General features: G+C 55.8%; 1 protein-coding gene and 1 long non-coding RNA gene across 11 annotated transcripts in view; one reads left to right on the forward strand and one right to left on the reverse strand.

The window, feature by feature from the left end:
- Positions 1-26127, forward strand: NPEPL1 (aminopeptidase like 1). 10 transcript variants are annotated; one of them, XM_077952088.1, is made up of 13 exons: positions 1-291; positions 2807-2876; positions 4826-5011; positions 5597-5767; positions 10882-10971; positions 11387-11468; positions 13218-13360; positions 19709-19786; positions 22785-22885; positions 23711-23834; positions 24200-24376; positions 24844-24954; positions 25452-26127. In XM_077952088.1, the coding sequence occupies exons 2-13, from the start codon at positions 2814-2816 to the stop codon at positions 25608-25610; spliced, it is 1485 nt and encodes a 494-aa protein (XP_077808214.1). In that variant the 5' UTR covers positions 1-291; positions 2807-2813; the 3' UTR covers positions 25611-26127. The 10 variants fall into 10 exon arrangements, with proteins under 10 accessions (XP_077808214.1, XP_077808212.1, XP_077808213.1 ...); XM_077952087.1 differs by having other exon boundaries at positions 210-291; positions 2807-2913; XM_077952085.1 differs by lacking the exon at positions 1-291 and adding an exon at positions 2129-2296.
- LOC114670516 (uncharacterized) overlaps positions 9680-26918 on the reverse strand; it is a 35821-nt gene continuing 18582 nt past the window's right edge. The window contains exon 2 of the long non-coding RNA XR_013400096.1: positions 9680-12337. This is a non-coding gene — a long non-coding RNA (uncharacterized LOC114670516). The remainder of the gene's footprint in view (positions 12338-26918) is intronic.

Raw genomic sequence — 26918 nt, forward strand, 5'->3', positions numbered from 1 at the left:
CACTCAGGTTGTGGCAAGGGACAGCACAAACATCCACAACGCGGGGCAGCATTTGAGGCGGTCGTGTGGCTGTCACAGTTTTCACTGGTTGTGGGCTCACTTCTCAGCCAGCTGCTCCAGCTCCATGTGGTGGAGGGAGGTCCTTGGAGCTGAGTCTGCTTCTGCTTCCTCTGGGCTCATGAGCAGGTCATTCTGAAGCAGGAAGGAGCCCTTCCTTGATTTCACTTTAGGACTGCCTGAGGCACTTCCACTGGTTTCCAGTTACTTGCAAGGTCAAGTACAACCTGCAAGGTCAGTGTATATTTTATGCACACTTTATGTCTGGCTACACGAGCTTTTCCTTTTTTTTTTTTTCTTTCTTATTTTTTTTTGAGACAGAGCGTCTGTAGTGCAGATTGGAGTGTGGTGGCGCGATCTCAGCTAACTGCAACCTCCGCTTCCCAGGTTCAAGTGATTCTCGTGCCTCAGCCTCCCGAGTAGCTGGGATTACAGGCAGGCACCACCATGTCCAGCTAATTTTTGTATTTTTAGTAGAGATGGGGTTTCACCATGTTGGCCAGGCTGGTCTCAAACTCCTGGCCTCAAGTGATCCACCCTCCTCAACCTCCCAAAATGTTGGGATTACAGGCCTGAGTCACGGGGCCTGGTTCCACATGAGCTTTTGACAGTGCCAGAATGAACAATGTCCTTTACTACTTCAGGCCTTTGCATGAACAATTTTTTGGTCGGGGATCAGACTGCCTGACAGACTTTAACCCATCCCTCAAGACCCAACTCAAAAGTCTCATCGTAGTCCAAGGGGCCTTCCCTAACTCAGTCTTCTCCCAGTAACTGGATCTCTGGATTTTACTGTTCTATTTGCTCCCCCTTCCTCTTTCTGGCCACACACACATACGCATGCACACACACACACACACACACACACACACATACATACATGCTATTGCATCCCCAAAGCCTGACGGGTCCTGGAGCTTTTCAGAACTGATGTTCAACAAATGTACATCAAACGAATGAATGAATGAAAACACCAGAAAACATGAAGCAGATGCACCATGGAAATGAGTGTTTCTTTGAAGTATCGGATATAATGGAATCTGAGAGCCTCGTGGCGATCAGCTGAGTCTAAGCAGGCATTAGGTTTTATACGGGTGAAGCCTGACATGAAGTTAACATATAAATGCACATTTCAAACACATAGAGCCATCTTACATGATAGGATTTCAGAAATGTGTCCTAGGATGTGAACTGTATCAAAAAACATCCTAATAAGTTCTAGTAACTTTATTCTGATTTGTTCCAGAAGTTTTTAATCTTTTCTTCAACTTTTGAGCAAAGTCTGAACATCCAATTGGATGTGGAATAGGTTTCAAGTCATCAAAAACATAAATTGATTTTTGGGTTGCATTAAAGATCTGGTAATTTGTTTTAAACTTTCATATTTTAAGGAAAATTAAATAGAGGTGAATTTTTCATTGATAGTGAAATATATACTAAGCCATGGATTAATACCTTCATCAAAATTTATCTAAACAAAGTGCTGCCTGTCTTATTTATGTTAAAGTCTGTAAAGTCAGCAGTGAAAAGGGGAAAGTACTTTCCTGGAATGTATTTGTATCTGTCACAAGCTGCATCTTGAGGAAATTGGCAGGCATTTGAAGTGGAATAATTCCTTAGCGTTCTGTTTAGTTTGGATTTCTTCAATTCAGGCGTGGCTTAAAACCAGAATCACCAATATTTGCTTTTAACAAGCATCTAATGTTTTCTCTTGCTTTGTGTACAAAATGTTGGTTGAACTGAATCATTTTGTTCATCCTTTCTGGGGGCTGTCAGGGTTATTCAGTCTATTCTTAAATATGAAAGAATTCTAAAAGAAAAACATCTCCAAAATGACCTCTCCACCAACAGTTTATCTCATTTCCAACTCCTGGTACACAAACCTGCTGGATCTGGCTTTCTGAAATGCTTCTTGGATCCCTCTTCAGTTTGTAAAATTCTATAGAGTGAACCAGGCTCCCCAGTCGATCTCCTCACCCACTCTTCTATTTTCCAGGAACCTTCTGTTCTAACCACACAGGTTTCAGAGCCTGCTGGACATATTCTGCGTCTGTGTTTCCTCCCAGGACTTCTCCCACGTGGAATGCCTTCTTTCTCAACCTCTTCGCCTGTGGAAGTCCTATTACATCTGTCAGGGCATGGCCTTAAGTCTCTCACCCTCTAGGAAGATCCTCCAGCTGTCTCAGTCCTCTGGAGTGCTGTGTGCCTGTCTGCAACATATTTGCAAACAGAAAAAAGAGTGAGAGATCTTTATACACGCTCTTAGTACCCTTTACCAATGTGTGAAAACATTCAGCTGCTGTAAAATCTTTTGAAGAAAATAAGATCCAATTAGCGTTGACTTTTATGTCAGGAAAGCTGAGGGTTTCAAAGGAATTCCTTTCAGTCATTCAACAGCTTTTTTTTTTTTTTTTTTTTTTTTTTTTTTTTTTGAGTGCCTGCTCTGTGCCAGGCACTGGAGGAAAAAAACAAAAAAACAGAAAACAGGCAAAAAGACCTGCCTTCAGGATGCTGATGCTCTAGTCTATGTGGTGTTTCCGAGGGCCTGCCCTGGGGCCAGGGACCACGGTTCAGAGCTGAGCAGGGAGACCTGGAGTCCACAGACAGGGAAGATGAAAGCATGGCTTGTGGCTGGGGTATAAGTTAGGGAGCTAGGGGGCCAGCTGGGAGGTCAGTGGTGGAAAACCTCCCACACCACGCCAGGGAGTTGACACTGCTTTTTTTTTTCTTTCTTTTTTTCCATTTTTAGGCTGGTAATGAAGAAGAAATTCAAAATAAGAGGAGTAGCTTATGGAACTACATGGAGGAAACAGAGAAAGGTACCAACCAAAGGCCCTTGAGCAATCAGGATGTTGGGTAACAGATTTTTGCTTTTAAATGACTCCTGCGTGGAGCTTCCCCAATGCATCATCATTTCCTGACCCTTGCATCTGACCCTGTGGGTGGGACCCTCCACCTCCACCATCCACTCACCACTCACCCCTGGCTCCTCCACCACCCGGCTCTAGCCCCGCACCCTCTGATGGCCTTTCCTCCCCTGCAAGGCGACTGAGGTGACTCAGGTCACCCTGCTCCTTCCTCGTCTCATCTCCTCCCTTCTTTCCTGCTTAGACTGTGCCAGATAACCCTTCTTGCAAAGGGGTGGGTGGGAAGGTCCCCCACGGAGCCAGGCAGTGCCTGGATTTGTAACTGGCCATCCCAGCAGCAGTGCCCTGGATGGAAAGCCACGTCCCTGGCACACTCTCACATCCAGGGCAGTGCCTGGCAGAGTGGGGTCTGATAAACGCCAGGGAACCTCCGATTAAGTGAGGAGGAAGTGAGGGTCCACGCTGTGCCCACCATGCCAGGCAGTGGGACAAAAGGACCTGACTCAAGTCCAAGAGTCACTGGGCCCCTCCGGCCTGATGGGTGGCCAGGGTGCGGGGTCCCCGGGGATCAAAAGCGGCTGCTCTGGGACCCCGGGGGACCTGTTTGGGGCCGGCCTGAGGCCTGATCGGGCCGGAACTGCGTAGGGTGGGCTTGGGCCTACGTCGGCCCAGGCCCCACTGGAGGACGGGCCTGTCCGGGAGGCGCTGCCCGGCGGGCCACGTCGCCCCGCGTGTTGGGCAGGGCTGCCCGGGCCGCTGGGCCGAGGGGCGGTGCCGCTGGAGGCCGGGCGCGAGCGCCCTGCTCGGCTGGGCCTGCTCGGGGCCGACTTTGGGCCTGCCCGCCCGGGCCTGCCCGCACCCTCCCGCCCGGCCTGGCCGGCGCCCCCTCGCGCCCCGGGCGGGCCCTGCACGTCTCGCGAGCAGCCCGGAGCGGCGGGGGAGGCGGGGCCCGCGGGCTGCCGGGCAGGGCCGGGGCGGCGCCGAGCCCGGGCCGGAGCGGGGCGAACGGGGCCGAGCGGCGGGCCGGGCCGGGCCGGGCCGGGCCGGGCCGGGGCGTGGGTCGGCGGGAAGATGGCGAACGTGGGGCTGCAGTTCCAGGCGAGCGCGGGGGACTCGGACCCGCAGAGCCGGCCCCTACTGCTGCTCGGGCAGCTGCACCACCTGCACCGCGTGCCCTGGAGCCACGTCCGCGGGAAGCTGCAGCCCCGGGTCACCGAGGAGGTGAGCGGGCCGCCGGCCGCCATGCGCCCCGCGCGGCGGAAGCCCAGGCCCGGGCGGCCCGCGGAGGCCCCGCCTCGCTCGCCGCACCCCCGCCGCCGCCGGGCCGGGCCCAACGAGGCTGGGCCGCCTCCCTGACGGGCTCAGCCGCCAGGCCAGTCTTCGCCCGCGGAGGCCCAGCCCTAGGCCCCGTCGCCGGTGCGGCGCGGTGGTCCTCCTGTCAGCCCAGCCCTGCGCCCCCCGAGGCCGCAACACCTGCGGACTGGGCGGGGAGACGCGGCCGCTTCCAGGGCCTCGCGTCGGCCCTGCCTGACGACAGGCCCTGGCTTCCAGAAGTTCCCATGGCAGTGTCCCCAGCTGCCTTTACTTGGGGACACCTGGCCCCTGCCCCCTCTCTGGTGGAAGCCGCCTAAGCCCTATCCGAGTGTTGGAAGCAAAGCAGCCCCCAGCCTCTCCCTTCCAGTCTTGGTGGCTTCATCCCACCAGGGGGATGCGAGCCAGCCTAGAGACAGTTAGCTCTGCAGAGAGGCGACACATCTCCCTAAGGATGGGACAACGGTGGCGGGGAGCTGCGCAGTGCCCCTTCCAGGACTGCAGGCGTGGTCGTGGCCGCAGGGCAGGGCCTCCTGGCACGTGGGCCGCTGTTTGAAACCTCTGTGTCTTGTCTCTCCCTTCTGATCTAGCTCTGGCAGGCTGCCCTGAGCACGCTCAACCCCAACCCCACGGACAGCTGTCCCCTCTACCTGAACTACGCCACCGTGGCTGCCCTGCCCTGCAGGGTGAGCCGGCACAACAGCCCCTCAGCCGCCCACTTTATCACGCGGCTGGTGCGGACCTGCCTGCCGCCCGGAGCACATCGCTGCATTGTGGTGAGTGCTTCGAGAGGAGGCAGCCGCGGTGCTCCTAGTCGGGCGGCGGTGAACTCGGGCCTGGGGAGCTCACAGCCCTGCACAGACTGCAGCGCACGCCGCCGGAGGGCTGTGGACGTTATAATCCCTGCCCTGTAGACGGGGAAACAGGTCCAGAGAGACGCGGGGATTTGCCCCAGATTAATTTTGGTGGCAAATCAGAGACTCAACCCTAGATTTCCTGAGGCCCACCTAGTGTCTGTCCCTCTGTTCGTCATTTTCCTGGCTGGTCAGGCTGTTGACATCTGGTGGCCGATGTGTTATTTCTCTTGGAGCATGACCAATGGTGCTTCCACGGTTCCTGGGGTGACCTGAGGGATGGGGTGGCGGCTGCTGTGGGACATCTCTGTCTAGATGTCATCTGCAAGGGAACCGATGTTCTGGAGGCGTTCAGAGAGCAGCTCCCTGCACTTCCTGGTGGCGGCCCTTGCACCCTTATCCCATCTCCCCCTGTATCCCATCTCCCCCTGTATCCCATCTCCCCCTGTATCCCATCTCCCCCTGTATCCCATCTCCCCCTGTATCCCATCTCCCCCTGTGCCACAGATGGTCTGCGAGCAGCCAGAGGTGTTTGCTTCCGCCTGTGCCCTGGCCCGGGCCTTCCCGCTGTTCACCCACCGCTCAGGTGCTTCTCGGCGCTTGGAGAAGAAGACGGTCACCGTGGAGTTTTTCCTGGTAGGACAAGACAACGGGCCGGTGGAGGTGTCCACATTGCAGGTGGGTGTCTGGAAGTGCAGACCCGGCCCCTGGGCCGTGGCAAGATCGGGGAGGTGGGAGGGAGGTCGAGAGAGGGAAAAGCTTGTTGCGGGGGCAGGAGCGGGGCTGGCTGCTTTGGTTCCTGGGAAGCTGCAGAGGCTTTTCCAAACCCAGGCCTCCTCCCTCTGCCTCAGCGTGGCCTGTGACTTCAGGATTCTGTTGTATACAGGCAGTGTTTGTTGAGCACGTAATCAGTGCCAGGAACGTCCATGCTGTTTTCCAAATAACGCTGCCCGCTTATGTGAGCTGTGTGTGTATGTGTGATGTATGCAGGTGTGTGTTGCTGTGCATGTATGTGTGTGCATGTGTTGTATGTGTGGGGTGTGTGTGCATGTGTTGTATGTGTGGGGTGTGTGTGCATGTGTGGTGTGTGTTGCTGTTTGTGTTTGAGTGCTGGTGTGTGCATGAGTGGTGTGTGTGTGGTGTGTGTTGCTGTGTGTGAGTGCTGGTGTGTGCATGAGTGGTGCATGTGTGGTGTGTGTTGCTGTTTGTGTTTGAGTGCTGGTGTGTGCATGAGTGGTGTGTGTGTGGTGTGTGTTGCTGTGTGTGAGTGCTGGTGTGTGCATGAGTGGTGCGTGTGTGGTGTGTGTTGCTGTTTGTGTTTGAGTGCTGGTGTGTGCATGAGTGGTGTGTGTGTGGTGTGTGTTGCTGTGTGTGAGTGCTGGTGTGTGCATGAGTGGTGTGTGTGTGGTGTGTGTTGCTGTTTGTGTTTGAGTGCTGGTGTGTGCATGAGTGGTGCATGTGTGGTGTGTGTTGCTGTTTGTGTTTGAGTGCTGGTGTGTGCATGAGTGGTGTGTGTGTGGTGTGTGTTGCTGTGTGTGAGTGCTGGTGTGTGCATGAGTGGCATGGGTGGTGTGTGTTGCTGTGTGTGTTTGAGTGCTGGTGTGTGCATGAGTGGTGTGTGTGGTGTGTGTATATGTGGTGTGTGTTGCTGTGTGGGTATGAGTGCTGTTGTGTGCATGAGTGGCATGTGTGGTGTGTGTTGCTGTGTGTCTTTGAGTACTTGTGTTTGCATTAGTGGTGTGTGTGGTGTGTGTTGCTGTGTGTATATATGAGTGCTGGTGTGTGCATGAGTGGTGTGTGTGTGGTGTGTATGTTGCTATGTTTGAGTACTGGTGTGTGCATGAGTGGCGTGTGTTGCTGTGTATGTGTGCTGGTGTGTGCATGAGTGGTGTGTGTGTGGTGTGTGTGTGGCATGTGTTGCTGTGTGTGTGTGAGTAGTGGTGTGCGTATGAGTGGCGTGTGTTGCTGTGTATGAGTGCTGGTGTGTATGTGGCGTGTGTTGCTGTGTGTGTATGAATGCTGGTGTGTGCATGAGTGGTGTGTGTGTGGTGTGTGTGGTGTGTATGTTGCTATGTTTGAGTACTAGTGTGTGCATGTGTGGCGTGTGTTGCTGTGTGTGTGAATGCTGGTGTGTGCATGAGTGGTGTGTGTATGGTGTGTCTATGGTATGTGTTACTGTGTGTGTGTGTGTGAGTGCTGATGTGTGCATGAGTGGTGTGTGTGGTGTGTGTGTGGCATGTGTTGCTGTGTGTTGCTGTGTGTGTGCTGGTGTGTGCATGAGTGGTGTGTGTGTGGTGTGTGTGTGGCATGTGTTGCTGTGTGTGTGTGAGTAGTGGTGTGCGTATGAGTGGCGTGTGTTGCTGTGTATGAGTGCTGGTGTGTATGTGGCGTGTGTTGCTGTGTGTGTGAGTGCTGGTGTGTGCATGAGTGGTGTGTGTGTGGTGTGTGTGCATGTGTGTTGCTGCACCCTTTACAGGGAGCACTTCTACATGTGTTATTTCACTCAATGCTGAGAAGGATCCTTTCGAGGCTGCAAGGCCGGAAGTGATTTCCCGGCTCCAGATCCTTGGATGGGCCTGACGTCAGGCTCCCTTCCTCACGGCAGCGGTCCCAGCCTCTGCGCCTGCTGCCTCCAGTCCCCGAGCCCACAGGCCACCCAGGTTGTCTTTTCTCGTGTCCGAGCTCATTCTTCACTTCTGGCTCTGGAAGGCTGTCACCTTCACCCCGGGCAGCAAGCTCTCCCACACCGGCACTTGGGCCGCACCTCATTTCCTTCACTGTGTCCTCTCTGAGGCCTGCAACCACTGACCCTCAACCCGAATTTTTCCATCTTCACCAGCATGAGATAGCTCCCCTTTTTTTCCTTCGTCTCCAAATTTTTAAAAAAGTCTAACTGGTTTGCCTTTCTTAATCCTCTTTTCCCTCTTAACCCATGGAAACATAGTTTTTGCCCCCATCCTGACATGCTTTTCTAAGGACTGCTGGATGGGGCATTGCCATCCCTCCTTGAAATGCATCTGCCCCATCCAGAGGTCTCCCTCCCTCCTGCTGCTCCCCAGACTGTCGCCACCTCTCGGCATCCTCTTCATGGCCTCTCCAGTGTTCCGACCTGCTCAGTCTTCTCAGGGTCAGACACCAGCATCAGCTTCTTCTGTCTTTAGCAGTTTCCTTCTGAGTTCCAGGCCTGCTATCCAGGTGGGCAGGGGTGCCCGCAGAGCCCACTTGGGGGCTCGAGCATCACCCTTATTTCCAAGGATAGCAGGGCACCCTGACCTCTGTTGCCCTCGGTCCCTTCCCCTCCTGTGGACTTCCTGCTGTCCCTTAGACTGGCCACACCCACTCCTGCTCATGCTCCTGCGCCAGGATCCTTCCCTGTCCAGCCCAGCATGGTCTCCCTCTGGCCTCTGCCCACATTCCCTCCCCAGGGAGGCCTGGCCCTCTTGGCTAACACAACCCTCCCATTTGTCAGCTAAACCATTACTATAAGACATGTCACATCTTTGTTGATCTCCTGTGCTCCCCACTGGGTTGGGAGTCCCCAGAGGGCAGGGACCTGGTCTTGTGCACAATGATCCCAGCACCCAACCCCACACATGAGAAAGGCCCAATAAACATCTGGTGATGGAAGCAGTGGGGCAGTGAGTCCCCGTGGCCCCCAACCCCATTGGTCCCAACTAGCCAGTGTGTCCTGTTTCTTGTCTTTGCTCTGCCCAGTGCCATGCCTTAAGGTGCTCTTCTGGGCTATGGCAGCAGTCTCCTGGTCACCCTGCCACAGATGGCCTCCTTCCAGCTCCTGCTTCGCTCACCTTCCAAAGGTGCATCTGTGTGCAAGGTGGCGTCTTCTGAGTGCTGTCAGCTGTCACGCCCTACACTCAAGGCAGGATTGTGCACACAGCACGTGCTGGTACACTCTACAGTCCTGTGAGATATGTCCTGTTGTCCCCAGGTTAGGGCTGAGCAAACTGCTTGCTGACATTGAGTGACTCATCGGGACCACGCCAGCAAAGGGCAGAGCCAGGTGTTAAGCTACAGCTGCCACCACTGAGCCCTCTTGGGTCCTGAGCACACCAGTATCTGACACCCATGTGGCCTGTACTCAGCTTCTCCCTTTCTTCCCTGCGGGAACCTTCCAGTCCCCACCCAGGACCCTGTCCCTTCTGCATCCTGTGGCCTCATCCTCTCTGTAGCAGAGACTGGGACTGTGCATTGTGAGCCTCTGCTGAGCTTGACTCCCTTGACGTCTCTGAATTATCCGAGTCTTGCATGGTGCCTGGCACGTGTGGACAGAATGAGTGGCCCTCCCCTCATGGTAAGAGACACCCCCCCCCAGTGCAGCATGGCTGTGTGTTGGTGGAGGGCACCCACAGCCCTGCCCTGCCTCCCGCAGAAGCGCTCTTGCGTCAGAGCCCTGAGCTTGCCGTGGTTTGGGGTCTTCCAGGTGACACTTGGCCTCCTTGGAGGCAAGTTACACAGCACTGACGCACTTCTCAGACAGTCCTTGTCTGGTCCCCACATGCCCTCACAGACAAAACCTGCTGACAGGCGGCAGGGACGGCACAGGCACATTCATATCGGAGCTGTCAAGTTCCAGGTCTCTACCTTTGAGGCTTTGGGGTTTAATTACCTCTGCAGGGCGGAGGAGGTGGCTGGGCTGCGGTATCGACCCGGCGCTTGCTGCCCTGACATTATGAGACTAGAGGCAGGGATGATAAACTCGATGCTGTCCTGCACCCCCGCAAAACGGCGCTGCTTTTCTCTTAATATTGTCTTTCTGGTGAGCGAGGGAGGCCGCGCAAGCAGCCAGCTGTCTGAAGCTTCTGCGCCTGGGGGTGCACGGTAGGGGACAGGGTGGGGCAGGGATGCCCGCAGATTCAGCTGAGAGACACTGAGGGTCCCAGGGCAGACGTGAGACACACATGAGAAGGCAAAGAATGGCCCAAGCCAGGGCTGAAGGACACATTTCTGGGACCCACGTGACGTGTGCTTTGGTGCACATGCCCCTCTCTGCCCTGCCTTCGAGTGTGGGCTCTGAAGCCCTGCCAGGCAAGCAGGGCCCATGTTTTCAGCTCCTGGGTGGACACGTCAGTTCCATGAGGCAAGACCTCTCTCTGTCCCTCCCCTTCGTGCCCAGAACCGTGCTGTGTCAAGTGACAGCACTAGGGCAGCCAGACCCCCATCTGTCTTGCAGGGTTCATGAGGGACTTGCGTGGGACTCCTGAGGAAAGCAGTGGCCCAGAGGGAGGGCGTCCGGGAGGGCCAGCGGGTTCAAGCGCCCAGGATGTAGAGTGCTTCTGCTTGATGGGGAGGATCTGGAAAAGCTACTGGTGGAGATGGCCTATGAGAAGTGCCTTGAAGGATGACTGGGATCTTGGTGGGAGGGAAAGGGCTGTGGGATCTGCAGAGGTGAGGGGTGGGAAGCTCAGGGCGTACTCAGGGGCCACCTACCTTCAGCTGTAGCTAGGATGAAGGGAGAAACAGGACACAGGGCTTGGAAAGGATCCAGATACAGAAGGGCAGGACCCCAGGCTGGGGACTCCTGTATACTTGTGGAGGCACAGGGTGGTGGCTGTGCTGAAGGTTCTTTCTACAGGTGGCTGGTGGCCCTGGGTTGCTGGGGGTGGGGCAGGCAGCGAGAGCCATGCTCTCTCTCTCCTCTCCCCTTGCTGCCCTGTCAATAGCCTTGTGGGTGGCATTTGCCTCTGATGCCTTTGTGTTCCTGGGGGATGGACAAGTGGAGAACATCTGCCTCCCACCTGGTCCCAGGACCCCAGTGATGGCCTTTTTTTCCCTAGTGCTTAGCAAATGCCACAGACGGCGTGCGGCTAGCAGCCCGCATCGTGGACACACCCTGCAATGAGATGAACACCGACACCTTCCTCGAGGTTTGTGGGTCATCATGCCGGGGGCGGGACCAGGCTGGGGTGGGTGTCATTGACCCCCCAGGAGAGCCAGAGGAAACCAGGGGCTGTCCACACCCTGATGTGGCCGCAGGGCTGCCCTCGATGGAGTGCTGCTGTCCACCCAGCTCTAGGAAGCCTCAGGAAAGGGTGTGTGGGGAGGACAGAGCCTCCTCTTCAAGGCCCCTTGGCAGGACTGCAGCCAGAGCTGCAGGAAATGAGAGAGTGTGGAGGGTGAGCCCCCTCTCCTGGGTTTCATCACACGCGAAGCTGGCTCCCAAGCCTGGCTCCCCCACTCCACACAGGCAGCAGTTCATCCCTGGCCCCAGCCTCGGCCTCTCCTGTTTCCAGCCATCTTCATGTGTCGTTGTGTTGCTGTTTTTTCCATGAACATGTCCAGGAGATTAACAAAGTTGGAAAGGAGCTGGGGATCATCCCAACCATCATCCGGGATGAGGAACTGAAGACGAGAGGATTTGGAGGTGGGTGGGGGCTGCATCCCTGCAGGTCTTGGCCTCAGGCAGTGACCAGGAGCACTTGGGTGACAGGGGGGTCGGCGGGCCATATGGCACATTGTCCCAAACTTCATCCTGCTTGTGACCTGAAAGGAATCAGCCTGTGTCCAAGCCCAGTGCCAGACCCTGGGAAGCAGCCATCCCTGGGGGAGAAGGGGGAGCAATCCAGATTCTGATTTGGATTCTGGAAGCTGCTAGATCCAAGTCCTTCCCTGCCTGCAGCCTCTCCAGTGTCCTCGCGTGCTGCACACCCTTACTCGTGGGACTGGCTCAGCAGGGCCTTTCTGTTCCTTGAATACACAAGTTCACATCGTGGCAGGCAGGGCCTGTGTGCAGATGGCTCTCCCTATCTGGAATACTTTCCCCCAAGATATATTTTTGGTGGAGGTCATCTCAACCAGTGCATCTCAGCTCAGATGCCCCCTCCTCAGAGAGGCCTTCCACAAGTCCCCAGACCCACCTTTCCCCATTGCCCAGGAGCCAGAGGGGCAGATAAGTATGACTCAGCTGCCCCATGGTGCTTGTAGACTGGCGAGGGGAAGGTGGCTGTCTCTGTTACGTAGGCTACAAAACGAATTACTCAGAAGACAGCAGCTGAAAGCAACAACACTTACCCTCACCATGCTGTGGGTTGGGGATCCTCGCCTGGTGCAGGGCCTCTGCCTGCTGTTGTCAGGTTGTTGGCTGGGGCTGCAGTCATCTGAAGGCTTGCCTGGGGCCTGCGATGTGCTTCCAGGCAGGCTCACAACAGGCTACTGGCAGGTCTTAGGGCCTCACAGGCCATTAGCTGGAGACAGCAGTTCCTTGCAGTATAAGCCGCCCTCCGAACGAGGTCTCTGAGCGAGAGAGAGGGATGAAAAGTGAGCAAACAAGATGGAAACTCCCATCTTTTTCTGTAACCTAATCCCAGGAGTGGTATCTCATCTCTTCTACCTTTTTTTTTTGGTTGGAGGTGGGACATTAGGACCTGCCCACGTGATGGGGAAGGACTACACAAGGACATGAATACCCAGACATGGGGGTCACAGGGGCCATCCTGGTGGTGTCTACCTAGACAGAAGCCATTTATAAGTGGAGGGAGAGGCCACTTGTGTCAGGAAAAGCTCCACAGAGGAGGTGGCGTTTGCTGTGGATCTAACAGGATGAGTTGGAGTTTGTCAGGTGGCCATGATTAGCCCTCACCATTGTTGCTATGATTATTTGACTCAATTATTGCAGGACTTTGAGCCATAGACTGCACACACACGGGCCACAGCTTCCTTGATAAGATGTGTCATGTAAACCAAAGAGGCAGTGGTGTAGAGACCGTGGGAGCGAGTGTGAAAGGGCGGTGCAGTTCCTGAGTGCTCAAAGGATTCAGGAAGTGGGGACGAGCATGGGCTGGGGCAGCCTTGAGGCATTATCCAAAAATAATTTCATTCTGCAATCCTGTTCTGTTCTTTCTGGAAAGGATACAATATTTTTTCCCTCAGTGGGTTTTCTGGCCTAACAATACATTGCATAGAATTTGTTTGCAGTCTCAGGCATTGGCGGTAATTTGCATTCCCCAATCCCACACTGGCCAGGGGCAGGAGAAGGGGCCGGGAGCCCCAGGCTCAGGCAGGCGCCTTTCCAGGAGAAACACCAGCGGCCAGAGTGGGGGTTTCCAGGGACCTCTGGGAGTTCCCCACTCAGCTCAGCCCGAGCCTAACCCACTTCTCCCCACGCTTTCCATAGGAATCTATGGGGTCGGCAAAGCCGCCCTGCATCCCCCAGCCCTGGCTGTCCTCAGCCACACCCCAGACGGAGCCACGCAGACCATCGCCTGGGTGGGCAAAGGCATCGTCTATGACACTGGGGGCCTCAGCATCAAAGGGAAGGTGAGGTGCAGGGCCAGCTCTCCAGAGGGCTCTGGGGGTGGGGAGGGGCCCAGTTTGGGTCCAGCCAGCCCTCTCAGAGGTGTCATGGGGTGGGGGACAGCAAGGTTTCTGGGGGTTCTGGGTTGGGGTGGGTTCAGGGAGAGTCTACAGGGCCAGTTCCCATGCTGAGGCGACAACTTCACGTGGCCCCCTGGGTTCCATGCCCACCCTTCAAAAGGGTCTGGAAACAAAAGCCTGGCCAGGGCCCGAGAGCAGCCCCGGAAATGACCGAAGGAATGGCAAGCAGGGCCAGGGAGGCAGGGCTTGCAGCTGTGGGGCTTTGTCCGAGGAAGGGAAGGGCGAGGGGACGCCTGTGTCTCTGAGTCTGCCATGGTCCCCACCGAGAAAACGCTCAGGGTGGCCACACAAGACCCTCCAAAGGCACGTAACCCCCAAGAGTGAGGGGAATCTGGACGCAGCACAGAAGCGAGTCACCCGGGAACATCCCTGTGAGGTGGCCCTAGACGCCCGTCCCGTGGTGTAGCTTTCTGTCCTGCCATCCCAGGAGGACAGGTGCTTGTGGAGCCCCCGTCGTGGCCTAGTCGGCCTGCCGCAGCAAGCCCTTCCCTCCTCCGCACTATCTCCATCCATTCATCCCACACCGTGTGAACTTCCCTCCTCCGCACTATCTCCATCCATTCATCCCACACCGTGTGAACTTCCCTCCTCCGCACTATCTCCATCCATTCATCCCACACACCGTGTGAACTTCCCTCCTCCGCACCGTCTCCATCCATTCATCCCACACACCGTGTGAACACACCGTGTGAACTTCCCTCCTCCGCACTATCTCCATCCATTCATCCCACACACCGTGTGAACTTCCCTCCTCCGCACCGTCTCCATCCATTCATCCCACACACCGTGTGAACTTCCCTCCTCCGCACCGTCTCCATCCATTCATCCCACACACCGTGTGAACTTCCCTCCTCCGCACCGTCTCCATCCATTCATCCCACACACCGTGTGAACTTCCCTCCTCCGCACCGTCTCCATCCATTCATCCCACACACCGTGTGAACTTCCCTCCTCCGCACCGTCTCCATCCATTCATCCCACACACCGTGTGAACTTCCCTCCTCCGCACCGTCTCCATCCATTCATCCCACACCGTGTGAACTTCCCTCCTCCGCACCGTCTCCATCCATTCATCCCACACACCGTGTGAACTTCCCTCCTCCGCACCGTCTCCATCCATTCATCCCACACACCGTGTGAACTTCCCTCCTCCGCACCGTCTCCATCCATTCATCCCACACACCGTGTGAACTTCCCTCCTCCGCACCATCTCCATCCATTCATCCCACACACCGTGCGAACTTCCCTCCTCCGCACCATCTCCATCCATTCATCCCACACCGTGCGAACACACCGTGTGAGCAGCTGTGCTCGGTCTTGGGCTGGGAAGGACAGGGAGGCAGCAGACTGGGAAGTGTGTGCCTCAGGAGGTCTGGAAGGAGCAGGGAGTGCATCTGGAACAGACACTGCAAACTAGTAGCCCGCAAGGCTCACAGAGGCCTGGCGTTTTTAAAATTTGAATTAGCTACCCATATTTGAAACCAGGAAGGATTCTCATCAAAGCCTGGATTTCCGGCCTTTTGTGAACTCAGGTCTGCCAGTGCTGGCATTCTGGTCCCACCTGGCAGCATTCCCCTGCAGCCAGCGGGCCTGCCCCTGGTGTTGCCCATTCTCCAGTTTGGTTCGTGGCGGGCCCCACCACTTGCTGCTGCCTTCCTGACACTGAGCCCTGGTGTCAGCTGTTGTTCAGGGTGGCGCTGGTGCAGCTTGCTGTGCTCTGCTTTCCAGCACGCCTAGTTTATTTCATACCTGGAATGGATGAGTAGTTCCCATCCCTCCTCGAAACCACAAAACTGTTTAGAACAAGGCAGGAAATTAAACTAATCATAAAAAGATTAAAAAAAAAAATTTTCTATTATTAAGTTCCATACCTATTGTCATGCCAGTAAAAAAAAATTAAAAAGAAAATAAATATTGTACTACAAAGAAAACAGAAATGGATTAACACTCAACTAGCATTCATGTATTTTTTTTTAATAGAAAAAAACATGCCTCCCTATGGGTCTCTTGGAGTGATAGATGGTGGAATGAATGTTTCTGGCTTTGGGTCTTAGCATCTACACATTTGACAATGATTTCGTTTAAATTGATCTTCTTTACTAATGTATGTTCAGTAGGCAGAGGAATCAGCTTTGTCAGCTATCTTCATTCACAGTTGGTCCAAGAATACTCTTTGTTAATTTTGATTTTGAAGAGCTCCAATCACGTGAGGCAGCTGATACACAGATACTTAGGAAAAGTCTTTAATACGGTATCATTTGGCAGAGATTCCCAAAAATCCCATTTCACAGTAAATTCCAGCAATCACAACACCCACCATGTGTTCAGTTCTTCAGGGTGGATTCTTGTGGCTTTCAGATGTCCGTGGAACAAAAACATTTTGGACACAGTAACTCCAAGTGTTCACATGCAATGAGGGAACTGAAGGAACTCAGGTTCCGCGTCTTCGTTTTGACCATCCCGTGCTCTTGTGTTTTATTTTGGGTCCTCTGTTTCGACACCAGGAGGTAGGAAATCATGGGCCCTGGAGGCCCCGACTGTGCCCAGAGCCAGGCCACAGGATCTGACTGTCAGAGCGATTCTCAGAAGGAATGTGGGTAGTAGATTCCGCGAGTGTCAGGGCCAGTTGTGTGTCGGGTCACTGTTAACATCCATGTAATGTTACTTTCAGGATAAGTAACAAAGATAGGGGAATTTGAAGCTTTTATTTGTAAGATTAAAACGCAACTGTAGCCACAGCAAATTTTTAAACTTCAACCAACAACAGATTTTTGGAGGAGGAATATGTTATCGCTGACATTGTTCAGAGATACCAGCACATGGTGGTAATAAGCAAACTGACTTTTAGTCGGTTTATTATGATTCCTAAATTCGCCACAGATAGTGCACCCCTTACTGCCTGCACCTGGTACTGGCTGCCCCCACCCTCGCACCCTCAATACCTGCGGTCAGTCGCCCTGGAAGCTGCTACATTCTGGCTGGTAGAGTTGTGGACCCTCTTCTCTGCAGATCAGATGCTTGTTTTTGATGTCGGTTTGTTGTGGACCAGTGTGAGAAGATGAGCTTCCTGGGAATTCATTTGTTTGCTTGTGGCACTAACTCTAGTCACTTAGGGAAAATATTGCACCTGACTTCATCGCATGAGGCTGTGGCTGCACCTGTGCAGTAAGTCAGCTCCTGGCCTCAAAATGAACACAAAGGAAAAACCTGACCACATAGGCCTTTCCTAGAGGCCACAGCCGCACAGCCTCCGGGGAAGCTGTGGTCTGAGGGTGGCTGGTAGAACTGCCAGAGAGTAGGGCATTTTCCATGGCTCCAGATCACCTTCTGAAAATGAGACTATAGCCCCTGCCTATTCCCAAGGTCCAACTGGTCTGCAGACACCATAATACAAGGAAGAGCTGGGTGTTTTGGCACCAGTGAAACAATACCTGGTTTTTTATTTTAAACCAGCCCATCTTCGCCGCTGCACTTGGAACTGTTCTACGTGGATTTGGGATCAACCAGCAGGTCTTTCCTGAGCTGTTACTATGTGGAGTGGGCACTGAGGCTCCAGCCATTGAAGGAGAGACCCCAATCCTGACCTGAAGGCACTCACAGTCTCATCCCAAGGGCCTGGTGTGAAACGTGAACGCAGCAGGCATTCTCCCCAGTGGCTGCGTCTAGAGCAAATGGTGCAGAAATGGTCACTCCTCAAAAAGCAAGCTGGGTGGAGCCAGCCCAGCTCCCAGTTTTGCAAGAAAAATCACAGCTCCCTTTTCAAAGATTTCAAGGGCAGATCAAGATCAGCCTGGACTAGCAGGCCTCAAATGCATTACTGGAGACCCCTTTACCCTCTTAACAAGTACCAACCCCAAAGAGGCTTTATGTATAAGAATGTTGTCTATTGATATTTACTCTACTGGAAATTAGAAGGGAGAAATTTATAACATGTATAATTCATTAAAAATAGCATATAAATCCATTGCATGTTATCATAAATGATATAATTTTATGAAGATAAGCATTTTCCAAAATGAAAAAACAATTTACTGAGAGAGTAGCATTGTTGTACATTTTCACAAATCCAGTCAGTGACTTAATAGAAGACAGCTAGGGACCTGGCATCTGCTTCCGATTTAGTCTGTGGAAACGTGTTGTTTCAGTTCAACTTTATCAAGAAAATCTGGCCTCTCACATTCTATAGTTGAAACAGGGAAAAGGATTTTAGTACCTTTTTCAGCTAACTATGAAATTCTTTGCTATTACACCAAAACTCAACAAGTGGTAGCTTCTTAAAGGCTGGTTATAACATGGAATTTGAAGCCTCACGAGTAGACTTTGGTGCTCCGTGGCAGTTAAATCCACTGTTCTGTCTCACTTTGGTTTTTGTAATATGCATGTTCACTTGAAAAATATTGGTTCAAGAGTTCTGCAGAAATTCAAATTTTTGACACATTATGTTATATAGTATCGAAAAATCACTTAATATCACCATCCATCTCATCAGAAAAGTCATTGAGTATGAGGAAGTTGTCACGGTGACAGGAGAAAGTTTTTCAAAATTCTGATTTTTGCTTAAAAGCTCAAATGTATACCATTGGCAATAAATAATGTCAGCTGTTTCTGGAAGTAAGAGGCTGAGTTTGTTCCTTTTCTGGGAAATATCTGCCAGATACCTAAATCCAATTAAGTGCCATTTGTCTGTTAGTTTTTCTTTCAAGTAAAAATGGTGTCGTGGCCAAAGTGGCTCATGGAGCTCAGAACTGCCCCAGCAATCACAGCTGAGCTTCTGCTCTGAGCGACCACTGCCTGTCAGCAAGAGCAGGAGTGCATTATGAGTCACACAGAATATGGAAAATGTATTGTACCCAAGGGTTGAGAGTTTTAAAAATTAATTTTACTGCTTCAGCAAGGAAATTCTAACATGCAATTGGCATTGGTTCATTTTCCCAGAGGGCATGGAAACGAATCCAGGGGCTCCCCAACCTCTTTGGGACTGTGGCTAATACTCCAGCACAGGGGGTGTAAGTGTCAGCCCGGTGAAAAAGGCAGAGACCATCTTAAATCACTGCGAACATGGTTTCTTCTATAAAAACAGAAACAATGCATGGGGGCTGGTGGAACTTTGCACAATCAATGGAGCTGTATTTGCAAGCCCAGTCCTGGCTCTGCCTGCAATTGGGAAGGAGCTGGCAGCTGTGACGGGGGAGACATGGTGTACAGTGAGCAGCCGTTTCCAGGCATTTCTGTGTGACCCATTTTGCACATGGTTTGATTCCAGATCGGAGGCCCTGTTTTTCCATTTAAACAACCCTGTGCTTTCTCGCAGATTAGCTAGGAAGAGATGACTTGTTTTCAGTAGAAAGGTGGTCCCTTCTTCTGGCGGTAGACCTGGCAGTGACATGAGGGAGCGATAGGTGTCCTTGCTGCTGGTGGTGTCGGTGGGGGTGGATGGGTGTCACTGGGGGTGGATGTGACTGATTTTGGCTAACATCAGCCCTCACCATCGTTCAAAGTTGTGATGAAGGGCAGAGAATGCTGAGCCTAAGTCTCATTAGGTGGTAAAGGCCTCTAAATGCCAGGGAGAGGAAGCTAGGCCCTGTTCTGGGGGGTGACAGGTGGCCAGGGCAGGTTTGCATTGCGGCAGCAGCCCCTCAGGCTTCCTCCCCACCATAAGCACAGAAGGAAGCTACAATGAGTGCAGGAAGCAAGGAAGCCCACCCAGGTCCCCGAGGTGCTGGCCAGGGACCTCCAGCAAGCCCCAGAGGCCCCCTGGACCTCAGCTTCCTTCTCACACTGTGCGGAGGAGTGGAGAGAGAGGGTCCCTGCAGACAGACCCCCAGGCGGTGTGGCAGCCCAGGACTGAGGTCAGGGTGCCCGGCCTTAAAGCACGGGGTCTCTGTGGCTATGTCAGAGCCCGGCCACGGTGAATTCTGCAGCTCCAGGCATCTCCTCGGGTTCCCCCTCCATGCAGTTACTGTTTGATGGCCCCAAAGTTCTGTCAAAACAAAAGGGAGCCCCACCATCTATAGCAAAGACTCCCTGTTGCTTCCGGAGAACACCCCGCTTGGCCAATAGGAGGTTCATGAGTTCTGTGGATGCCCAGGAGGCCTGGTGTGGGGGCTGCCCAGGCCTGGGAGCCAGGGAAGGGGGGGGCTAGCGTGGGGCTGGGTGGGGGTGGAGGGCTGCTGCTGCCAGGCCTGGACCTCACAGCTCACCTTTGTCCGGTTCTCTTTGTACCACCTGCAGACTACCATGCCAGGGATGAAGCGAGACTGCGGGGGTGCCGCGGCCGTCCTGGGGGCCTTCAGAGCTGCAATCAAGCAGGTGAGTGGGGCCCTGCCCACCCTCGGCCGGGGTATCCTGGGTGTGCCCCATGGGTGCTCCCCTCTCCCTTGTCTGTCCCGCCATAGGCACCACCATGTTCCTACCTGAGTCTCCCCAGCGGGAGCCTGTCCCCACTCTGCCCTCAGGCTGTTCTTGGGCCCCCAGAGCTTCCTGCCTTCATCAGGGCTGCTCTGGGAGGCCCCGAGGACAAGGTCCAGCCATGTTCTCCGCTCAGGGCCTGCCTTGGCTCCAGAGCCCCATGAGCGGTTGGCTCAGTGAGGAATCCTGGCCTAGACCCGCGTGGCATGTGGCAGGCAGAAGCTCAAGGCAGGGGCATGCATTGTTCTGTGTACCCCTCCCACAACCCTTCTTTGCAGCAGAGCTGCCTCTGGCGACTGGTCTTGCCAAGTCACCACCCCCGACCCCCAGGCCTGGCTGGGCCCCCTTCCTCTCTTGCCTGGGCAGGCGCCCCAAAGCTCAGCCCTTGCTCGGTGGCAGTAATCACTCGGGGAGAGTGTGGGCATGGGGGTTACCTGAGTGACCTTCCCATGGAGCCCAGATGTCCCTGGGGCCATGAAAAGTGCTTATTAAACAAATGAAGCGGCCAACTCTTGCTTGTAATCCCAGTACTTTGGGAGGCGGAGGCAGGAGGATGACTAGAAGGCCAGAAATTCAAGACTACCCATAGCAACCTTGCGAGACCCCGTTTCTACAAAAAAAAAAAAAAAAATTTAAAAACTAGCCAGGTGTGGTGGCGCACACCTGTAGTCTCAGCTACTTGGGAGGCTGAGGTGGGGGAGGATTGATTGAGCCTGGGAGGTTGAGGCTGCAGTAAGCTAAGATCCCACTGCTGCCCTGCAGCCTGGGAGACAGAGCGAGACCCTGTCTAAAGAAACAGGCCAATGAAGAGTGTGCACGGACTCATCAGCCAGGGTTTTACCTCCCTAGCCTAGCGTTCAAAGATGGAAAGGTACGCCTGGAGTGCGGTGGCCCTGGGCTCTGGGGGTGTTAGCGACCCTCCAACCCTGGTACCAAAAAAAGCAAGCCCCTGCCCCACTTACCTACCCCAAACCCTTGGCTGCCCTGGGGGACCAGGCCCAAGCCCCGGCGTGGCACTGGAGAGCCTTCCCACGCTGTCCCTGAAGCATTCACTGTGCAGCCCCATCTTTGGCCACCCTCTTCTGTTAGACCAGCAGTCCTGACTGTGCCAGGGAACACCCAGGGAGTGTGCGAACATCGACAGCTCCAGGGCTCACCTCCAGCTCTGCTGAGTTCTGGATTTTTTCAGTCACCCCTGGTGATTGGAGACCCCCCAAGACTGGCCATGAGGGCCGTGAGGGCAGGGCCGTGCCTGCGCTCTCTGTGTCACATCATCTAGCCATGGAGACCTCAGCACTGTTTACGCTGGGGCTGCAGCTCGCTCGTCCTCTAAGCCAGCACTTCTCCAGTGGGATCTCCATGTTGTTAGTAATGTGGGTTCTCAGCTCTGCCCCAGATCAGAAATTAGGGGCAGGGCCCAGCCTTCATTGGGTAGCAGCCCTCCCTGGGAGGCTGAAAGCATCCATTTGAGAATCCCTCCTCCTTCTCCTCGTGTCCCACGTGCCTGCCCAGGAGGTGCTGCCTCTACTTGCTCTGGGAAACCTGTCTTCCCTGGCAGGCCACAGATCCAGAACCCTGCTTTCTGGGAGGACTTCAGGGCTCCCGTCCTTTGTTGGTGGAGCTCATCTCTGCGGTGTCTGTGGCTTGGAGCCCCATGGCCTCATCCTGTGACCTCAGGGTCATGCTGTCATTTATTCATTTGTTCCCAAACACCCACTGCCCCCTGGAATGACTGCAGGAGGTCTCAGCACAGGGACAAGCTGTGGTCACTGTACACACAGATGGAATGTCAGTGCTGGGGTATCTGGGGAGGAGCTCTGACAGGAGGAGGCTGAGGGTCCTGAAGCCCCTGCCCCATGTCCCTGACAGAGGCTGGGCTTCGAGAGTGGGAGCGGGGGACTCAGGGCCCTTGTGGAGCTGACAGGTGGCCCCTAGATCATCACCCTGAGGCTGGTGGAGTTCTTTCCCCTGTGCTGCGTGGGCGTGCGGGGCCATCTGTGAGGCTCAAGGACTGAGCAGGGGCCCAGGGAGGCCTCAGGGACTCACAGCTGCCGCCTTCCCAGCACCACTGCTGCAGCATCTGCCACTGGCCACTCCTTGCACTGCTGGCTGCCCCTGCCCACCGTCCCAAGCGTTTGCCTTTGGTGAGGGCTCTGCGCCCGTGGTGGAAGAGTCGGCTGTTCCAGGAGATGGATCCTATAGAACTGTGCGTCAGCACCCTCGAGGCATGCTCCGTGCTAGGAGGATGTATCCTGGTTAAAGATTCGGCTCCGGGAACAGAGGAAGGGCAGGGACAGGGGTCTGAGAGCGCCACTCCATTGACATTGCCACTCAGGCATGGGTCGCCTGGGGTCAGGAGGCACCCTTAGAGCCTGTGCAGGGCAGGAACCGCTACCACCTATTGGCCATACGTTTCTCAGCGAACAAATAACTTCATTTTGGCATCAGAAAACTATAACGTCACACCTAAACTTCCACGAGGCTGAGCTCTTCCTGCCCCTCTGTGTGTGTGTGTGTGTGTGTGTGTGTGTGTGTGTGTGTGTGTATTGAGGGGACGCAGCCGCTGGCCACCTTCCATTGGCACAGGTTGGCGAGGCTTCATGACTGCCCAGCCCATGCAGCCCAAGAGTCCCACAGCCCAGCCCGTGCCCAGGCTCATCCACTGTGGTGGGTGGGCTCTGCCAGGGGAGGCTAGGAGACCCCAGCGGTGACCCTTGGCCTTGGGATCTGCCAGGACTGTGCCCAGGATGGCAGGGAGGGCGAGCTCTGGTGCCTGCAACTTGGAGCCATCTGTCAGTCTCTCTTCTGCTGTCTGTGGGTCTGAGAACCCCCAACTCGTCCTCCCTCCTCCCCACACCTATGACCTACAACTGGAGCCTCTGCCCACTTCTCCCCCCAGGGCTTCAAAGACAACCTTCACGCTGTCCTCTGCTTGGCTGAGAACTCGGTGGGACCTAACGCGACAAGGCCAGATGACATCCACCTGTTGTACTCAGGGAAGTACGTCTGACCCTCCGGCTCCTTCCTGCCCACTGTTGGAACTCATGACCCCTCCCCGGCCTGCAGTGCCACTTCACTCCAGGCACACTGGGAGGGCGCCCAGCAGCAGGCTCCTTGCTTCCCAGAGTGCCGGGGAGCTTTGGTAGCGGGGGCACCTCATATTGAGGGGCCCGTGACGCCTGGATGAGGTGCTAGGCTCCCTTGCAGTGCCTGGCCCAGGAGCTCATGGTCTACCCTGCATTACCAGGACAGGCCTTTCCAAAATGTAGGCCTGAATTATTTGGGTGTGTGAAGCTCTGACCCCCAGATTTCCTGCTCGGGGGTACCCCCTGGGTTTCCCCCTTGAGATTGACTCTGGAAAGTCAAAGCTGAGCTGGCTGCTGAGGAGCAGGTGGCTCCAGAATGCAGAAGAGAAGAGCTGTCCCCAACCCCAGGCGCTGGTGCCTGAGCGGGCGCCTCCCCGCATCTCCTGCTCTTCCTCCTCATCTGCCGGGTGCCAGGCACAGTGTGCTGAAGGCCAGCCCAGCTGGTTCATGCCACCCACTTTACAGATGAAGAAACTGAGGCATGGGGGAGCCAAATGGCTGGTCCCTGGCTCTCGACTCAAGAGCAGCAGGGCAGGGATGTCATGGAAGCCCTTTGCTCCAGGCACTGCATTGCTGTAGGGACTGGGGCCATCCCAGCCTCCCCAGTGGGGGAATGTGTCGGGGTTCGGGGAGCCACAGGGATGGGCAGCTCCAAATGGGGTCTTCCCAGTTCCAAAGGGGCTCACGCCAATGTCCCAGGGAATGCCGTCCCTGAGCGGGGATCTCTGCCATGCCCCAGGACGGTGGAAATCAACAACACGGACGCCGAGGGCAGGCTGGTGCTGGCAGATGGCGTGTCCTATGCTTGCAAGGACCTGGGGGCTGACATCATCCTGGACATGGCCACCCTGACCGGGGCTCAGGTGAGTGCTGCCTGGGTCCACCCCTCAGCTGCGGCACCGGGGAACCCCACCCCCCCGGACCTTGAGGTGGGGAAGGCAGCGGGTGGGGGCTGCCGTCAGGAGGTTTCCATAACTGGGCACGAGGAGGGAGGAGGAGCTGCCCATTGAGCTTGGTGTGGGCAGCGCCGAGACCCAGGCTGGACGCAGAGCCGGGAACCACCTTCTCTGTGCTTCATGGCCACAGTCCTTTCTGCCTGTGTTTTTCTTTTCTTCTCAACCATCTCTCTTCTGGCTCCCTTATTTCCCTGTCTGCCTCTCAATCCCTCTTTTGGGTGTTTCTCTCCTGCCGTCCCGTCCACATGCTTCCCGGGTTCCTGCCCACCCAGGGCATTGCCACAGGGAAGTACCACGCCGCGGTGCTCACCAACAGCGCTGAGTGGGAGGCTGCCTGCGTGAAGGCGGGCAGGAAGTGTGGGGACCTGGTGCACCCGTTGGTCTACTGCCCCGAACTGCACTTCAGCGAGTTCACCTCAGCCGTGGCTGACATGAAGAACTCGGTGGCGGTAGGTTTGGAGCCTGGAGCCTGGAGCCTGCCACTTGGGTGGAGCCGGGCAGGCAGAGCCCTGCCTTCAGGGTGCTGGTGCACCCAGGGAGCTAGGGTCCCCCAGAAGCAGCCACAGTGCAGATGAGGGCCTGAGAGGCAGGTGTCGGGGCACAGGAGCCATCCCAGATGGCATGGGCCACTCACTGGCTTCCCTGCCACACAGCCAGGGGATTCTCCCCCAGTCTTGGATCTGACTCAGCTGCCCCGTCAGGCCCTTTGCTGGCTTCCCCGTTGGCCTATGGTGGGGCAGACTCCTTGGCTCATGGTCAAGGCCCTCCCAGCCCAGCTTCAGCTGCCTCCCCACACTGACTCCCTCCCAGCCACCCCGGGCTCCTTGCAGACGGCAACAGTGAGAGACGATGGGGGAGGGTGGAGAGGGCCCGGCCGGAGCAACCCACAGGCACTGTGTCCTCCTGGCCTCCCTAGGACCGAGACAACAGCCCCAGCTCCTGTGCTGGCCTCTTCATTGCCTCACACATTGGCTTTGACTGGCCCGGAGTCTGGGTCCACCTGGACATTGCTGCACCGGTGCATGCCGTGAGTGTCCCCACTCTCCACCAGCCCAGGCTGCTCCTGCCCTCTTGTCCAAACAGAGTGCCCCTCTGGCTCTGGAGCTGCTGGCCGAGCTCATCAGAAACTTCTGTGTCCGTGACCCAGCTTCCAGTCCGCTGTCCTGCCCAGGTCTCATCCTCCCTGGGAACAGAGTGGCTGCTGTGTGTGACCCTTCCCCAGCCAGCCTGTCCTCCACAGGGGGCCCTGGGCCCTCTGTCTCACCCATCCCCACCCTGAGGAGCTCCTGGGGTTGAGGCAGAGCACACAGGGCCTTGCCCACCACCTGTGTCTGGCCTGCTGGCCCTGAGTGTGTCCAGCCAGCAGCATGGAAGGCCCTGGGCTCCAGCTGGTGCTCAGGATCTCCTTCCTGAGAAGGGGACTGTGGGGCACGTGGAGGGGACTCAGGAGGTGAGGGGTCCCCAGGAGCCCCTCCCGTGCTGCAGCCCCACGCCCAGAGTCTCTGTCCTGCCCTTTGCTTGCAGGGTGAGCGAGCCACGGGCTTCGGTGTGGCCCTCCTGCTGGCGCTCTTCGGCCGTGCCTCTGAGGACCCTCTGCTGAACCTGGTGTCCCCGCTGGGCTGCGAGGTGGATGTCGAGGAGGGGGACGTGGAGAGGGACTCCAAGAGACGCAGGCTTGTGTGAGCCTCCTGCTTCAGCCCTGACAAACGGGGATCTTTTACCTCACTTTGCACTGATTAATTTTAAGCAATTGAAAGATTACCCTTCAGATGGGTTTTGGTTTTTCTTTGTGGTCGTCACCATGGTGGTGGAAACAGCTGAAGTTTTAGGAGACAGTTTACAGTTTGGTGCAGGCCACGGTGAGGGGACCGGCAAGCGCTGGGGCTTGTTTCTGTTAGTTACTTATAGGACTGAGACAGCTTCTGTAAATTGCTACCCTTGGGGCCTTCTGCACCCCGGGGTGAGGCCTCCTGCCTGCCTGGTGCCCTGTCCCAGCCCCAGGTCCTGTGCAGGGCACGCGTGTGGCTGACAGCCAGGCTCTTACTCCAGCCGGGGCTGCCAGGGCATCCAGCCAGCCCAGCCCTGTGAAAGATGGAACTGACTTGCTGCAGGGGACCCGATTTTATAGGGCAAGAGAAGTCACTCTGGCCTCTTAGAATTCACTTGAGGTTCAATTAAATATGGTCACACCACCCCCTCACCTGGCCTCCTTCTTCTTCCCTCCACCCTTCATTTTCAAAACGGGTCCTGGAGCACATCTGGGGACTGAAGTGCAGGGCTGCCTCCTGCTTCTCCCAGACCAGCTCTGGCTTTGAGCCCCAGCTGGTCAACCCAGTGTTGATGACAGGAGCCCGGGGAGGAGGACAGTGAGCCACTGGGCCTAGGCCTGGCCCTCCTGATCATTTTGATTTTCTGGGTGCGCACAGCACAGACTCCAGGCGAAAGCGCTGTGGGCTCTCGAAGTCTCCACAGCCCGGCAGCCTGCACGGAGGCTGTTCTGTCTCTCGAGGGTCCTGGAGCCTGTCCTGTGCAAGGCTGACTGTGCTTCCGCGCCCCTGGCCACACTGTCCCGGTGATAAAGGGCAGGGCCCCGAAGCCAATTCAGATTTCCCGGGAGCCCGCCAGGATTCAGGGAACCCCTGAACCTGGGCTCCAGGAAAAGCAGGTGAAGTGGGTCCATGGCACCCAGGAGCCCACCTTCCACTGGCTTGGGTGACAGTGCAGGCCAGGACCTCGTCCCTGCCATGCATCCCCTTTGCCCTCAGTCGCAGCAGGGCTGCCTGGGGCCCCCCAGGAAGGGATTGGGTCTGAGGCCCCACAGGGAGGGGGACAGTGCTCCTCTCTCTCCAGCTGGGGCCGAGGGTGAGGACCTGGCTGCAGCTCTGCGGGACACGTGGCCCCAGGCTGCGTCCTGAGTCCCTGGCCACCTCACCCCAAGGGTCCCCAGGCTCCAAGTGCCCCCACAGCCCTGAAAATCAAGGTGACTCTTTC

This window comes from Macaca mulatta, chromosome 10 (assembly GCF_049350105.2).
Source record: "Macaca mulatta isolate MMU2019108-1 chromosome 10, T2T-MMU8v2.0, whole genome shotgun sequence".
Classification (NCBI taxonomy): Eukaryota; Metazoa; Chordata; class Mammalia; order Primates; family Cercopithecidae; genus Macaca; species Macaca mulatta.

Coding starts and splice junctions, on each gene's coding strand:
- NPEPL1 (XM_077952082.1), top strand. CDS start 2,196: ATGGCCTTAAGTCTCTCACCCTCTAGGAAGATCCTCCAGCTGTCTCAG. Junction 5,768..10,881: donor TGGAGGTGTCCACATTGCAG/GTGGGTGTCTGG, acceptor TTTTTTCCCTAG/TGCTTAGCAAATGCCACAGA. Junction 24,377..24,843: donor ACATGAAGAACTCGGTGGCG/GTAGGTTTGGAG, acceptor TGGCCTCCCTAG/GACCGAGACAACAGCCCCAG.